Consider the following 14809-nt stretch of genomic DNA (forward strand, 5'->3'; position numbering starts at 1 on the left):
GTCTTTTGTGATTGGCCATAATACCTGCAGACTGCAGCCAATAGAAATGCTTCTCGATCGGTGCGCGTCCTGCTCCTCACAGCACAGATCGTGAGAGCAGACTGCAGTTTTTGTCATTCATTATAAGAAACAAAGTGTAGAGACGATGTAAATAATAGCTTCAGTGTGCAGTGCAGAGAGCTTCATTAATTAAAATGGAAGTTTGTGAGATCACGATGAACTAAGACGAGTGACAGCTTTAAAGGGAGTTTGCAAATGTGAAATTGAATTTATACGACAGTTTTATACATTTTTGGTTTTATACAAAAGTTAATATTTAAACTTTTGTTAAAGTTAAATATAAAAAAGTTAATATAAAATAAAGTGACTTACATTTTAGGAACACTGTTGTCTGATTGTGCTCTATTTTGTCAACGAAAATAGTTCCAAAGTCACAGCTGAGCCGCTGTGCATCTCCAGGCAAACACAGCGCTGTTTCGTTTATGAATGAATCTGCGTTTTTGAACAAATCTAGTGAGTCAATGATTCAATGACCCATTCATAAAGAGAGTCACTTTTGCTTCGTTCCTAAATAAATCAGCCGTTTGAACGAATCCATTGAATTAATGATTCAGTGACAAAGACAGTGACTTGCTGCCACCTACTGGCGGTTTCAGTTTTATTTTTAAAGTATAAATTGAGTAATTTAAATCGTTTAATATTTCTATATTCAAAACTTTATATTTAAAACATTAATTTCATAACATTGTTATTATGAAATGCATTAATAGCCTACCACCTCTGAGTCTTGTCAAAAAGTCTGTGAAGACTATGTGCTCTTCTGTGCTGTGCAGAGATGAATTGTTGATGCTGATTTCATTTGACTAGTAACTTATGCTTCCTGATTGTATCTTATTATTTTAATTGAATTTATTATTTAATTAAAATTTTCGATAAAAGTTTATAAATCAAAATTTTTTGGCACAAAAGATGACACATTTAATAAAGTTAGAGACATTACAAAGGTTAAAAAAAACCTTTAAGGAGTCAAATATCGCCTTTGGGAAGGTTACATTCTGTCAATGATCAGAAGGTGTTCCTATTTCTTTTATATATTTTTTTGAAGTAGGAGCACAAGTGCTCCTGAAAAGAAATGTAAGCGGCGTAGAGTCCTTAAGAATGTAAATACCTTTTAAAATCTAATTGAATGTAATGTTACCTAATAAAAACTAAACTATCTTTAATTTGGCCAGAATTGCAGGTGCCCGTCTTAATTTCATTGTCCAATTTAGTTTATTCACGTCGCGGAAGTTTTTTTTTTTTTACCTTTTTGATGAAAGTACACAGTGATATATAAAATATATAGTGATAGGTAGTTTGCCTTATAGTTGTGGGGCATGTTTATGCCATTATAAAAACATGGATTTAGGCACCAAGGGAATGGCTAGTGTTAGAGATGACTAGCCAGAACGTCATACAGGTTTGTAATGGCATGAGGGTGAGTAAATGATGATAGAATTTTAATTTTTGAGTGAACTATCCCTTTAAATTATAACCTGGATTGAAACACTGTCAGAATCCACATGCTTTTCTGGGATTTCCAATATGACTAAACCTAATAAGAACAACACTGCTGTTTTCTTCAAGATTCACATATTTAATAACTATTGCCTCATAGAAAGTTTAGTAGCTCATAGATGATTATCATTACCATTATCTATATATATCTATGTAATTACCATTATTGTCTCAGGCTACTTCTTTTGTGACTTTTTTTTATCAGCAAAAAACACCAACAGTAAAAATCCCCAGTGAAAATGAGTAAACCTTTCAAAGCAGCCCATAAACCATATCTTTGCAAAAAAAAAAAAAGTATGTAATTCACAATGAGTATTTAATTACACTTTTAATAAGATTTATTATTCATTAGTGACCATACAATTATTGGTGATTCATTCAAAATTGACAATGATTAACACAATGTGGTTTTATTAAATGTAATTATTTTCTAAATGCTTCTAATTTCGTGGGCCATTATGGAAGGTGTTGCCCTAAATAAATAATGAGAAAAATATAATGAGATGATAAAAGCATATTTAAAATCCCATTACATCAATTATGTTTGTTAAAAGATCACACCTTCAGTATTTCTATTTATAGTTCTTACAAACAATTTGTTGTGAGATAGCAAAATCTGGCCTGTTATGTTATGCTAATGCTGTCACGTGTATAGGTGCATCTCAATAAATTAGAATGTCGTGGAAAAGTTCATTTATTTCAGTAATTCAACTCAAATTGTGAAACTCGTGTATTAAATAAATTCAATGCACACAGACTGAAGTAGTTTAAGTCTTTGGTTCTTTTAATTGTGATGATTTTGGCTCACATTTAACAAAAACCCACCAACAAATTAGAATATGCCCTGAAAAAAAGAATTAAACTCCTTTGTTTTGTTCTCCTCGCTCCGGGCTCCTCACAGTAGCAACCTGTGACAAATGCGCTGATTTTGGATAATATAAAATGCTTTCTTAACACCTTGTCTAGCTGCACACTGAGCATGTTACGGAGTATGATTTCACATTCTGTTCTTTTCCTTTAGTCATAGTACATGTAATAAAAGCTTCTGAAACAATTATTGGATTGTGAAAGACTGGTAAAAATGAACTTTGCTCAAGCCCAACTAGAACATATTTCCCAACCAAACAATCGACTATATAAAGATGCTGTAAATATGCTGTATAAAAAGTACACACTTTTTGTTTTATGGATTTTAAAAATAGTAATCGTTTAGGCTAATAGTTTTCTTAACTGTAGAAAACACTGCTAATGAGCAAGCAAAACAGTCTCTGACTGAGACATTTACTGTTACACAACATAATGTTCCACAGCATTTACAAGTTCTGGAAAATGTTGGTGTTGTTCACCATGTTACGTCACAATCTACGCGCTATTGACTGCGGAACTGGAACTGACCAATGTAAGGAGTGAATAAGTGACAGTTAGCTTAACTGTTTCATCGCTTTTTGATAACATGTTTCCAGTGGGCAGTGGTCACATGATCCTCAATACACTGTTACTGACTTAGCATTGAATTCTTCATATGGAGTTAAGCTGATTACACAGTAAAAGTGCCAGGGCTATGTAGCCTCTAGGTCAGGGGTAGGCAAGTTCGGTCCTAGAGAGCCGCAATCCTGCAGAGTTCAGCTCCAACCCTGAAAACAAAACTCACCTGCCTATAGCCTTAGTAATCCTGAAGACATTGATTAGCTTGTTCAGGTGTGTTTGATTAGGGTTGGAGCTGAACTCTGCAGGACTACAGGCTCTCTAGGACCGAACTTGCCTACCCCTGCTATAGGCCAATAATAAAAAATAGCCTACATATACTGACGTGAGTGTATCATGAGTGTATATAGCAGGGGTGTCCAAACTCGGTCCTGGAGGGCCGGTGTCCTGAAGAGTTTAGCTCCAACCCCAATTAAACACACCTGAACCAGCTAATCAAGCTCTTACTAGGCATACTAGAAATTTAAAGGCAGGTGTGTTGAGGCAAGTTGGAGCTAAACTCTGCAGGACACCGGCCCTCCAGGACCGAGTTTGGGCAGCCCTGGTATATAGTGACATATAATATAGTTGTTCTTCAAGCATTAAATCATAGTTTTTTTCAAGATTATGCTGCACAAAAGCCGCGCCCAAACCCTTCAATCCGATGAACATGATTGTTGAGTCAGCAGATGCTCCAGATACTCCTGACACCTAACAAGCTATTGAATTCAAACCTCCTATTACATATCCCACTGATACGCACAATGACCAAGCGTCTAGACATTCTTCCTTCCCCTGTATTTTAATAAGAACTGCAATTTTTGGTCATTTTGAAGCCCAGCAATCACAAAGCATGTCATTAATGCTTCTCAAATATACGCTGTACCTATGCTAGCTTAAAGGAAAACCCTAATTATTGTATGGAAAACACAGAAGACCCTTTTGGACTTCTCTTGTTGCTGCATTTTGCTGATATTGGAGATCTGAAACCAAATGTTGATCTGAGGGTTTGAGTATTAAAGACAAAAAGCATAACAGCTGGAAGGATTGAGGAAGTTTTTACTATTTTAATAATACAATATGAAAGGTTTATTTTTAAAGTGAATAGTTTTGTTTACTCTGTAAACCAATTCTAGTAAGATTTTCAATTTTTAAAAATGTATTTTTTTAATTGTAGTGCCTTGATTCTCTACAGAATTTCATTTTGAGTTTTATTTTAGAGACTTTTGTAGTTATTCATTTTATATAATTATATTTATATTATATGATATTATTATCTAATATTATTATTTATTTAGGCTAGTTATTATTATTTGTATTTTTTTTTACATTGGTCTTGCCTTGTTTCATCTTGGGGCGGATCCTGCACGCTGTGCGTGTTGCGTCATGCGTACAAATACTCTGTTGTACGTTACACAAACCCTCCTGCGCCACAGAGCACGCATTCATAATCGTTACAGCCACGAGGACAGACTGAAGGTTACCTGCTTCAACAGTGCTTGAACGGCAACCGATCTTCTGTCTTTTCGCCTTTAACATCAATCAAGTCCTACGATTCTAGTCAGTTTGTTTTCGATCAAAATCGAAAATTAGATTTAAAGACGCTTGCTTAAAAAAACAATTCTACGCGAACCAGCGTCGTTGACTATCCGTACGAATAACATCAGAAAAGCCGTAAAACCGATTTGAAGGTAAGTTTTCTATCAGATCAACACATATTCAATTCAAAGTGTTTGTTTTTGTTTAGATAGATGAATGCCTCGGTTGCGTAGAGACCGCGGCGTCTATCACTAGCAAACGATACGCAGGGGCGCCATCTTTGTTTGTTTGTTTTTATCGATTAAGTCCTGCTGGGAAAAACGAATCCGATCAAATAAAACCACGAATTCGCTTCGTTTACCAAATTGTCATGCATTTGGATGGATGTAATGTTTGAAAAGGCCGCAGTGTCCTCAAATAACGTTACCCGCCACGCCATTAAGTCTCCTATTTTTTTTTCCTTTTATTGCGTTTGTTTTTCTCGGTTAATCCTTCACAATATTTTGTTATAATCGCTAAAACGTTTATAAGATACGTTAAATATTTTTATTAAAGAGTGGTGACGCTGTTTTCCCACTGAAAGTAAATGGAGACTGGAGCCGTCGAGCTCCGAAAGGGATTAAACGACCTCATCTTAATATTTAATGTTTTCTGAAGACTTTTGATGTCCTTAATTTACCTCAAGACTGCGTTTTTTGGTTGTTTTTTGGTTGAAAAGGCTATAATCTCCTTCGTAAACACCCACTATGTAGGCTATAATTTTGCGTTTATTTAGCTGTTGTTCTTGGCGCGCTTATCAGGTGTTTTTGACAGTTACCTAGTTTTTTCACGGTTAGCTTTATTTAATATCATAACATAATCGCCAAAATACTTATGTTAAACAGATTTTTTTTGAAGAGTGGTGACGCTGCTTTCCCAATGAAAGTGGATTGTTTAAACATTGTTTAAAAAGGCTGCAGTCGGCTTAGTCTTTTTTTTATTTTTATAACGTTACAATGAAAGTGGATGGGGACTGACTCTGTCACCCTCTAAACGGCAAAAAATAAATAAATAAAAAATCGCTTTAAGCCAAGGTGTTTTTCGTAATCCTTTGTTTAGTGTACATATTACAAGATTGTCTTTAAGGTGTCACCACAGGCCAAATTTCAGATACATGTATTCATAATTGTTTATATCGCTTAATTCTGTGTGTATGTGTCTGTTCAAACATGAGGAGATGCGAAAGACGAATCAGCTCGGTGTTCGTGCGCGGCAGAACGGAAGAGACGCTGTGCGAGATGCGGCTTGTGCGCGTGCTTCAGGTGTGAGTCAGACAGCAAGACGAGACGGCAAAGAGTTGTTTTCTGCAACTTATTGCACTTAACTCTTTTTAACGTCAAGCAATTCTCTGCTATATGCATCGAACTAAAACTTTGACCTTTTGCAACGTTTTGATTTAAGTAGCCTATTATTTAAATTATTCAGATATCGCACGCCCTTGCCATATGCATATTGCGATATTTCGATAATTTCGATATATCGTGCAGCCCTAGATAAGAGTAACCGAAATGGGGTCGAACTTGAACACCACCTGTCCTGAGACCGCATTAAACCTTGTACAGCATCTTACAGAGAGCATAAACACATGCTGGCATGTCTGGAGCAGACAATAAACGCTATTATTAGTGGGTTTGTGGTGCGTGGTAATGCAGAAGTTGGTGCTGGACAGCATATAGTGCATTCATTAATAACAGGGGCTGCATAAATTACAGTACAGCAAGTGTGGCAAGCTTATTTTATGTCCTCTCTTACAGAAACATGAGCTCTCAGGTGCGACAGAACTTCGAGGAGGCCTGCGAAGCGGCCATCAACCGTCAGATCAACATGGAGCTGTATGCATCCTACGTCTACCTTTCCATGGTGAGAGTCCAAGGCCATTACAGCGTACTAGATCCATCCCATTCCCATTTAGAGTAAAATTTAGTGTTCTAGGTGAAGGGAATGGTCATTGAGTTCAGTATATGAATGAACTCTGAAGGTTTAGTTAATGATCCATTTTGTTCACTGTCTCTCTTGTGACCTTTTATTTTATTTATTTCTCTCATGCAGTCATACTACTTTGACCGAGATGATCAGGCCCTGCACAACTTTGCAAAGTTTTTCCACCATCAGTCCCACGAAGAGCGCGAACACGCTGAGAAACTGATGAAGTTTCAGAACCAGAGGGGAGGGAGGATCTTTCTGCAGGACGTGAAGGTACATCTATAATGTGTGTTCACGTGATAGCGTTACAGTTTGGCTGGGCAAGGCAAGGATGCAGAGATAGAAAGGACAAAGTTGAGGTGGGGCTCTTATCTTTTACCGACACTGACGATAAACTTCAACTTGACAGTCAGCATGTTTAAGCGCTTCTTTGTCATAAGGAAAGATTAAAGCGCGTAACTGGAGAGCATGAAAGCTCTTTGGACAGAACTCTGTGACGCTGTATATCGCGTGACTGGTACAGATTTTGCTGGGTAGAGCTGGTTTACCACTTTCGTTGGAAATGGAAAATTGGTTAGATCACATGAAATTAATATCAGGAAGTTGACATATGATGGCAACTAGTCAGATGCCACACCATCAAAAATTCTTAGCAGTATTTTACCTGATATTTAATTTTTATCTGTAAGGCTGCAACTCACAATTCTTTTGGTAATGGATTAATCTGTTAATTGTTTCTTCAATTGAATTAATTTTAATCAATTATATAAAACGTTATTCCACGTCATGCCCTGTGTTCTCCAAACAATGGGAAATTTTAAGGCAATTGTCCAAAAAAAGGGGTTAAAATTTTAAACTGATAGCGTACTAATTGAAAGAAGATAATCACTAAAAAAATTAAGAAAAACAAAAGCACAGGCTAAATTAGCTGGTACAAGGTAGGAGGAACATTTTGAATATATACTCCATTATAATTCTCTTTGCTGTTAATGTTCTCCTAAATAAAATTGTTACATGTAGAATTTTAAATTTACATTTTAATGTCTTGCAAAAAGCATTTAAAAATTGTTTTATTTTATTACAAAATTATTGCATTCTAGCACTAACAGAGGCCATCTTGTTGCCTTAATGCAAACTGGAAATACTTGCATGACTTTCTGACATTTACAGATAAGATACACCTGTAAAATGTAAGTTATGTGCTGAGGAAATGCACTTCGAACGCATTAAACAATAAATGCATCTGTCAGCGCACATGACAAGGAAGGCTGTGGTTTCAGAAATTGTCTTCATGAGAAATGGTGTTGATTAAGACCTACAGTAGCTGCTGTTCCTTGTACATTCATTCAAATTTGACTTGAAATGTATTCGGATTTATTAAAGGGTGTTTTTAGGCATATGCTTTTGTTCGCTTATCAAGTTCCAAATAGAAAGGGAAAATAATCAATTGGAAAATCTGCTGAAAATATACTCGCCCTCAGAATCAGATCATCCAAGATGTAGATGAGTTTCTTTCATCATTGGAAAAGATTTGAAAATTTAGCATTGCATCACTTGCTCAACAATGGATCCTCTGAATGGGTGCCGTCAGAATGAGAGTCCAAACAGCTGATAAAAACATCACAATAATCCACACCACTCCAGTCCAGTGTTTTAGTTTCCATCTAAAATATGAGTCCACAATAACTATCCACAATATTTATTTCTCCAGTAAAAGTCGTCTCGTCTGAATCGGGAGAGAATTATGCACAGATCAAGCAAAAACGGTTCTAAACAAATGTGTTGTTTTTGATGTGAGAGGACAACATGGGATGGACTGGAAGAAGGGTTGTTATTATTAACTTTTGTGTTTGACAGAAACCAGAGAAGGATGAGTGGGGAAGCGGTGTGGAAGCTCTCGAATGCGCCCTGCAGCTGGAGAAGAGCGTCAATCACTCCCTCCTGGAGCTGCATAAGCTGGCCTCTCAGCACAACGACCCTCATGTGAGTGTGCAGCCACTGATATGAACGCCATCTCATTAACAAACAAAACCTTTTCCCAACTCATTCTTCTTGTTTCTTACAGATGTGCGATTTCATTGAGACACACTACTTGGACGAGCAGGTGAAGTCCATCAAAGAACTGGGCGACTGGGTGACCAACCTGCGCCGCATGGGCGCCCCCCAGAGCGGCATGGCCGAGTACATGTTCGACAAGCTCACACTTGGCAAAGAGAGCAGCTAAATACTCCGTCCATCTTTTCCTTTGCTGATTAGTTTTGCTGTATGAGCGTTTATTTCCTTCTAGGCCATCAGACTCTATTTTATGTTGTTTGACTGACTGGTCAACCTGTGTGTCCAGTTATTTAAGCAGAAAAACCTCTTAGCTTGTTTGACTCTGCCGTGCTTCGCTGTTTGAAGTCGCACTTCTCATAAGCCATTGAACTCTGTATCTCTAGCTAGTTCACAGTTTGTAATGCGAAACCAATAAAATAGAAACCTCTGGGATCTGAACTTGACTTATGACTCCTTCATTGTTTCCAGACATGAGCTTTCAAAGGGGATTATTAATAGAAATGTGCAAAGAATGACTTTGATGCTTTATTTTATATATGTGTCAAATATATTGAACTTAAAGATTTTCTTGCATATTTTAATCAATATTGAGTTAGTCTGAGGGCAGGAGCTCTAAAAAGTAGTGTGTGTGTTTTTTTTTGTTTTTGTTTTTTTTGTTACTGAAAGAATTATCCTCTGCTTACCAAGCAAGGCTGCATTTATAAATCTAAAATATTCTAATGCTTGAAAATGTAATTTATTTCTGTGATGCAAAGTTGAATTTTCGGCATGATTACTCCAGTCTTCAGTGTCATATGATCCTTCAGAAATCATTCTAATATGCTGATTTGCTGCTGAAGAAACATTTCCTATTAATTTTGAAGACTGTGCTAAATTTAAGGATTCTTTGCTGGATAAGAAGCTCAAAAGTGCAGCATTTATTTGAAATAGATTTTTTTTTTTTTAAACCATAAAAGTCTTTACTTTCACTTTACATTAATTGAATACGTCCTTGCTGAATAAAAGTATTACTGACCCCAAATGTCTGAATGGCAGTGTAGGTTGACAAGAAATAAACCAAAATCATATTGATTGCTATAATACTATATTCCTTATAACAGTGTTTACTACCTTATTCTGGTGCGGATACATGTGTCTTCTACTTGGTATCATAATACTGAACTGTGACTCAAAGTGTCACATATGTTTCAAACTTTAGCATCAGGTCTTTTTTTTTTTTTCTCCATCATGGCAAATGCAGTTATTAAGGTTTTATATTTAATGGTGATTCTAGTTGTTGTCCGCGTATCAATTTACATTGTGACCAAAGTTGTCTCAGTCTTAGGTTGGCTATATATAATATGAGAAGCCTTGCACTGAAGCCAAGGAAACTAGACACCCATCTGATGAAATGTTATTTTTAACCCAGTTCTATTACAATACAGCAAAAATGTATCATCAGCCTGTTGAAGAGTCATGTTGGCCTGTTTAAGTGTCTTGCTGTAACAACCAGTGGTAAAAGGGTTAATATGTCAGCCAGATCAGGTGTCTAGTATCTTTAACCATCAAATCAAAACAAAAGGGGAAATACAAGAAGGAAATAAAAACAGCCCACTCTGGTCTTTTTTTTTTTTTCTCCATGGCAAATGCAGTTATTAAGGTTTTATATTTAATGGTGATTCTAGTTGTTGTCCGCGTATCAATTTACATTGTGACCAAAGTTGTCTCAGTCTTAGGTTGGCTATATATAATATGAGAAGCCTTGCACTGAAGCCAAGGAAACTAGACACCCATCTGATGAAATGTTATTTTTAACCCAGTTCTATTACAATACAGCAAAAATGTATCATCAGCCTGTTGAAGAGTCATGTTGGCCTGTTTAAGTGTCTTGCTGTAACAACCAGTGGTAAAAGGGTTAATATGTCAGCCAGATCAGGTGTCTAGTATCTTTAACCATCAAATCAAAACAAAAGGGGAAATACAAGAAGGAAATAAAAACAGCCCACTTCTCTTTTAAGAAGCAGGTGTTATATAACCTATATTTACAGTATTTACACTTCCTGTTCTATTAACTGTCATTTATATGAAAGACGAGAATAATGTATGATCCTTATAACAAAACAGTATATCAGTAGGGAAGTATTATGTATTAAATATTTATATTGTGAAAATACACAACACATTTATAGCATGTAGAAACATGTTTGTGCAGACCAAAACCGACACAAATTTGCCAGTTTGATCCACACAGCTGTGAGAATAACCACAAACACAGATGCAACGGACATCTACTGTAGCTCATGTGTGGAAAAAATGATTTTAATATGTCAGTTCATTGTGTACTTACATTGTTAATCTGATTAACTGTAAACCATTGTTTCCATAGACCTAATTGTTCACTTGAACTGGTCAGTGTTTATTCATCCAGAAGCTCATCATAAGTCTGGGAATATGAAGTGCAAGACTAAACATGACTGAATAATGCCTATATAATCTTTTTAGATTGTCAACAAAACAGATATGAGGAAGCTAGCGTTAATATGTGGTGAAACAGGAAAGACTTTAATCCAAGACACCTGTAGTGTGTCTTTGTGCTTGTCAAGATGAACATAGTTCTGTCATATAAACCTGAACATCTGGTATGACGAAAAAACTGCATGTCATCATGAGCACTGCTTTGTTGCACTATATAATATATATAACATATTATATATGTATGTGTGTGTGTGTATTTTCTCTCATTCTTACAGGATTTTAAGGCTATAGCAGCAGACAATGGTAGATTAAACTAATAAACTATAAAGTATTGAGTCCTAAAATGGGATTTATTAATTTCATAAATACACAACCATTCATTTTTATTTAGCAAGTGTAGCAGGAATAGCTGCCTAGTTAATGTGGCTACAACCCGCAGTAATTACTGAATGGCAAGTGCCTAATTAGATTCAGGTGCGCTATAGGTGCGTGCGTGTGTGTATAAGGAATGTTTCCTGCGTTGTTGGGGAGCGTGTTGACTGGTGGCTGTTGTTGCAAACTTGGACGCTGGCTTTTTTATCTTTCCCAGCGTTATGGATCTTTGAGCCGAGCCCTACAGGCAGGGGCGCATTAATGTACAGGCTTCAAGGGGCTGAAGCCCTGGGGCCTACACTGGAAAGGGGGCCCACTGGCTGCAGGTAAATTATATTTTTTGAAAAATTATTTATATGGGAGTTTGCAGCAGTGACAACAGCGTTCTGTAAACAAACTCACACACGCATTTTCAGCGACGCCCTGGTTGTAGTAGCCTATGTAGTGAATGGCTCAGTTTAGGTTCCCCCCACAGTTTGTATAGTTGGTATGTTCCACGTGTTCCATCGATATACTGTAAGCGGAATGTACAATGCATGAGCTAGTAAATAACCGCAGCACGAGAGTATCTTTATGTCCACACGCAGATTAACAGAAACACAACACTGCTGTGTGAAAGTAACTGAACCGGTGTTCTCGGTCGATTTGTGCTACCCTGTCAGATTTTGCTACCTCCCATTAAAACAGTGGGTAGTACAATTCGACAACGAAAAATGCTACCTGTAAAATTATGGTGTATTAACGTCTACACCTACCCCAACCCTAAACCTACCCTTACAGTAATGCAGATACATTAAATATTGTTGTTCAGCGTGAGAAAAAGGACGCAATATTGATGTGCGCATGCGCAGTAAACCTTGGTAGGGCAATCTGACGGGTAGGATCAAATGTCAGGACACGTATCCTTGTGCTATTGCTAGTAACTTGTTCCTTTATTACTGACCGTTTAATTGTCTTTATGTAACATTATTTATTAAAATGCAAGGTTACTTTTTTATTTTTTAATCGTTTTGATACATTTCTGAGGTATACTGAGACGGGACAAAGTCTCTGTAAGTTATTAGGCTATTCTATAGTCTTTGGACGGGAAAGAGCGCTCAAAACTCTTCAGATTAATTTAGTGGAACATTAATATAATATAGAATCATCCTCTGTAAAGAAGTGAGGCGTGAACATGTGAGAATTTATCACTACCTTTGTAAATGTGCGCTCTTTTGGGCTAAAGGCTTAATGGAACCGTTTAAAGTAGCCATGCATGTGATCACAAATTAATCGGCGATTCGGCGCAGCGCAGACATGATTTAATACGTGACGTCCGGCCATGGTCTTTTGTAATACCATAATTGTTGGTAACAACATTTCTGACGAAGATTGGTAGATAAAGACAATGTGCTTGAGTGACCAGCTGGTGGCGCTCCAACATAAACAATGAGTGACGTATTAAAAAAAACATACACAACTATAAATGAATTTGCTTGCTTTATTAAGACACTAGAGCATGTTACATAGACTGAATGATGCTAAAACTTAAAGATTGCATTTTTGATGTCATAAATGAAGATGCAATTAAGGATAGTGTCAAGATGTAAAAAGAAAGAGTGAAATGGTTTTATACAAAACTGAATCAAGCAGTATTACAGTAAAATGATTTCAGTCATTTTCTATCGCACTGATGATCTTCTTTTCAGTACTTCCCGGGAAGGCCTTTCGATATGTAGCGGTTGGGGTCACCACCGTTACGTCCCCAGCGATTGGTTTCCTGGTCAGCTTCAGCATCTGAATAGTTTTCTAGACTTACTAGTGATTTAATGCAATTTCCATGCACTTAAAATGTAAACATTAACATACAATAATAATATTACAATTCAAAATTCTCAAAAATAATTTAAACATCTATAATAGCACATTGAGCTGCTGTTGCATGCTATAGTGCGAGGAAGCAAATATGTTTGCTTACTGTAAGTGCTCAAATGAACTTCTGAGGAATAAAATCATGTAAAATCTGCCACAGATGAAATAGCTGATCACTTCGGCTGCCCATCTGCCTCCGGGGCCCCTGCTTGCAGCATCATAGTTCCCGCGTGCATGGAAATACTTGTCTGAGTTTTTCCAGTTGGCCTCCCTCGTATCCTGGTAAGCACGAAACATGTCCTTTGCACCTACAAAACACAGTGAAGTGATTAAAATCTGCCTGCAAACTGATTCAACTGAGTGCATGACAAGAGTAAATGCAGATAAAAAGGAAAAAGTGACCTCCAATGGCTTGTCCTGGGTATTGGTGCCATTGCGCCTGGGTCTCGACCACCAAAACCAACACCAGCACAGCAAGAATAAGCTTCATGATTACAGAGCTGAACATATAAAGATATAACAGTGAGCACATGGTAATATTAGTAAAAGCTATAGATAAACCATCTGTAACTTAACATACTGTATTTGCATTAAAAAAAGAGGTTGATTCAGTCAGTCTCTTACCTCTCAGGTTAGCTCAGTTCAGACACATCAGGTCTTCACCCAGCTAGAGACCTTTTATAAGGCTCGGACTGGACTGGACTTGGATTTTCCCAAGAAAGAGAGATGGGTTATGACCAGATTGTTTTATCAGATAATAAATAAATGAATAGCTACAAAATCAGACTCTTGCACTCTCAAGCACACAACTCGCATGTTTAGTTTCCAGTTAGAAAAACAGGAAATGTATATATTTTTCCCAAACAAGAACTATCATGCCAACCAAGCAATAAAATAAAAAGGCCAGCAGCCAGCTTTACTGATGGAAATCATTATGTAACTGAATAATGCGTTTGGCAGACAACTTTATCCAAAGTGACTTTAAGTTTACACATCACGCCATGCATTTTGTGAAATTAAATGACATTGTTGACTGACTCTTCTGAGACTGATTCACTGTGTGGGAGAATTCCCAGATGTTAAAACTGATTGTTTTTGGAGTGTGAGGCCTGAATCATCCATGGAAATTCCAGACGCCTGCACATGCAGCCAAAGCTTGCAAACCAGAGTGTGTGTGTGTGTGTGTATAGTGTTAGCACTCACGCTTTCACTTTCACTTGGAAACTTTGGTAAAATAGTTTTTTACTTTACAATACTTACTGACATAAGTTTGAATGCACAAGTACATCAGATACAACAGCATTAAACAACATAAGACGGTGCAAGATGGGAATATTTATATATATATAAAAAACCTAAAACAATAAAAACATTGTAAAATATGATGCATTTATGAAGTCTATTTTTTATTAAACTTTTTTTTCTTTGAATTCTAAAAGAAGTCATTAGTGAGTTGTTAAAACTTTGGAATATGTTACCAAATTCAATCAAATTAGCCTTTTTTTTTTTTTTTTTTTTTGCATTTTTTTTTTTTTTTTTTCGAAAAGGGGCTCAA

The 14809-nt window shown here is 36.7% G+C and overlaps 2 protein-coding genes across 2 annotated transcripts; one reads left to right on the top strand and one right to left on the bottom strand.

Annotated features, from left to right (window-relative positions):
• Positions 1–4421: 4421 nt before the first annotated feature.
• LOC107736990 (ferritin, heavy subunit-like) lies at positions 4422–9020 on the top strand. Its single transcript, XM_016548380.1, has 5 exons — positions 4422–4712; positions 6354–6459; positions 6649–6795; positions 8380–8505; positions 8588–9020. The coding sequence occupies exons 2-5, from the start codon at positions 6358–6360 to the stop codon at positions 8744–8746; spliced, it is 534 nt and encodes a 177-aa protein (XP_016403866.1). The 5' UTR covers positions 4422–4712; positions 6354–6357; the 3' UTR covers positions 8747–9020.
• A 3862-nt stretch (positions 9021–12882) lies between these two features.
• LOC107737013 (serum amyloid A-5 protein-like) lies at positions 12883–13762 on the bottom strand. The gene is made up of 3 exons (XM_016548410.1): positions 13657–13762; positions 13380–13562; positions 12883–13179 (listed from the first exon to the last, which is right to left on the bottom strand). The coding sequence occupies exons 1-3, from the start codon at positions 13760–13762 to the stop codon at positions 13088–13090; spliced, it is 381 nt and encodes a 126-aa protein (XP_016403896.1). The 3' UTR covers positions 12883–13087.
• Between the last annotated feature and the right edge of the window lie 1047 nt (positions 13763–14809).

The sequence above is a fragment of the Sinocyclocheilus rhinocerous genome, unplaced genomic scaffold, assembly GCF_001515625.1.
Source record: "Sinocyclocheilus rhinocerous isolate Xijiao unplaced genomic scaffold, SAMN03320098_v1.1 scaffold433, whole genome shotgun sequence".
Taxonomy (NCBI): Eukaryota; Metazoa; Chordata; class Actinopteri; order Cypriniformes; family Cyprinidae; genus Sinocyclocheilus; species Sinocyclocheilus rhinocerous.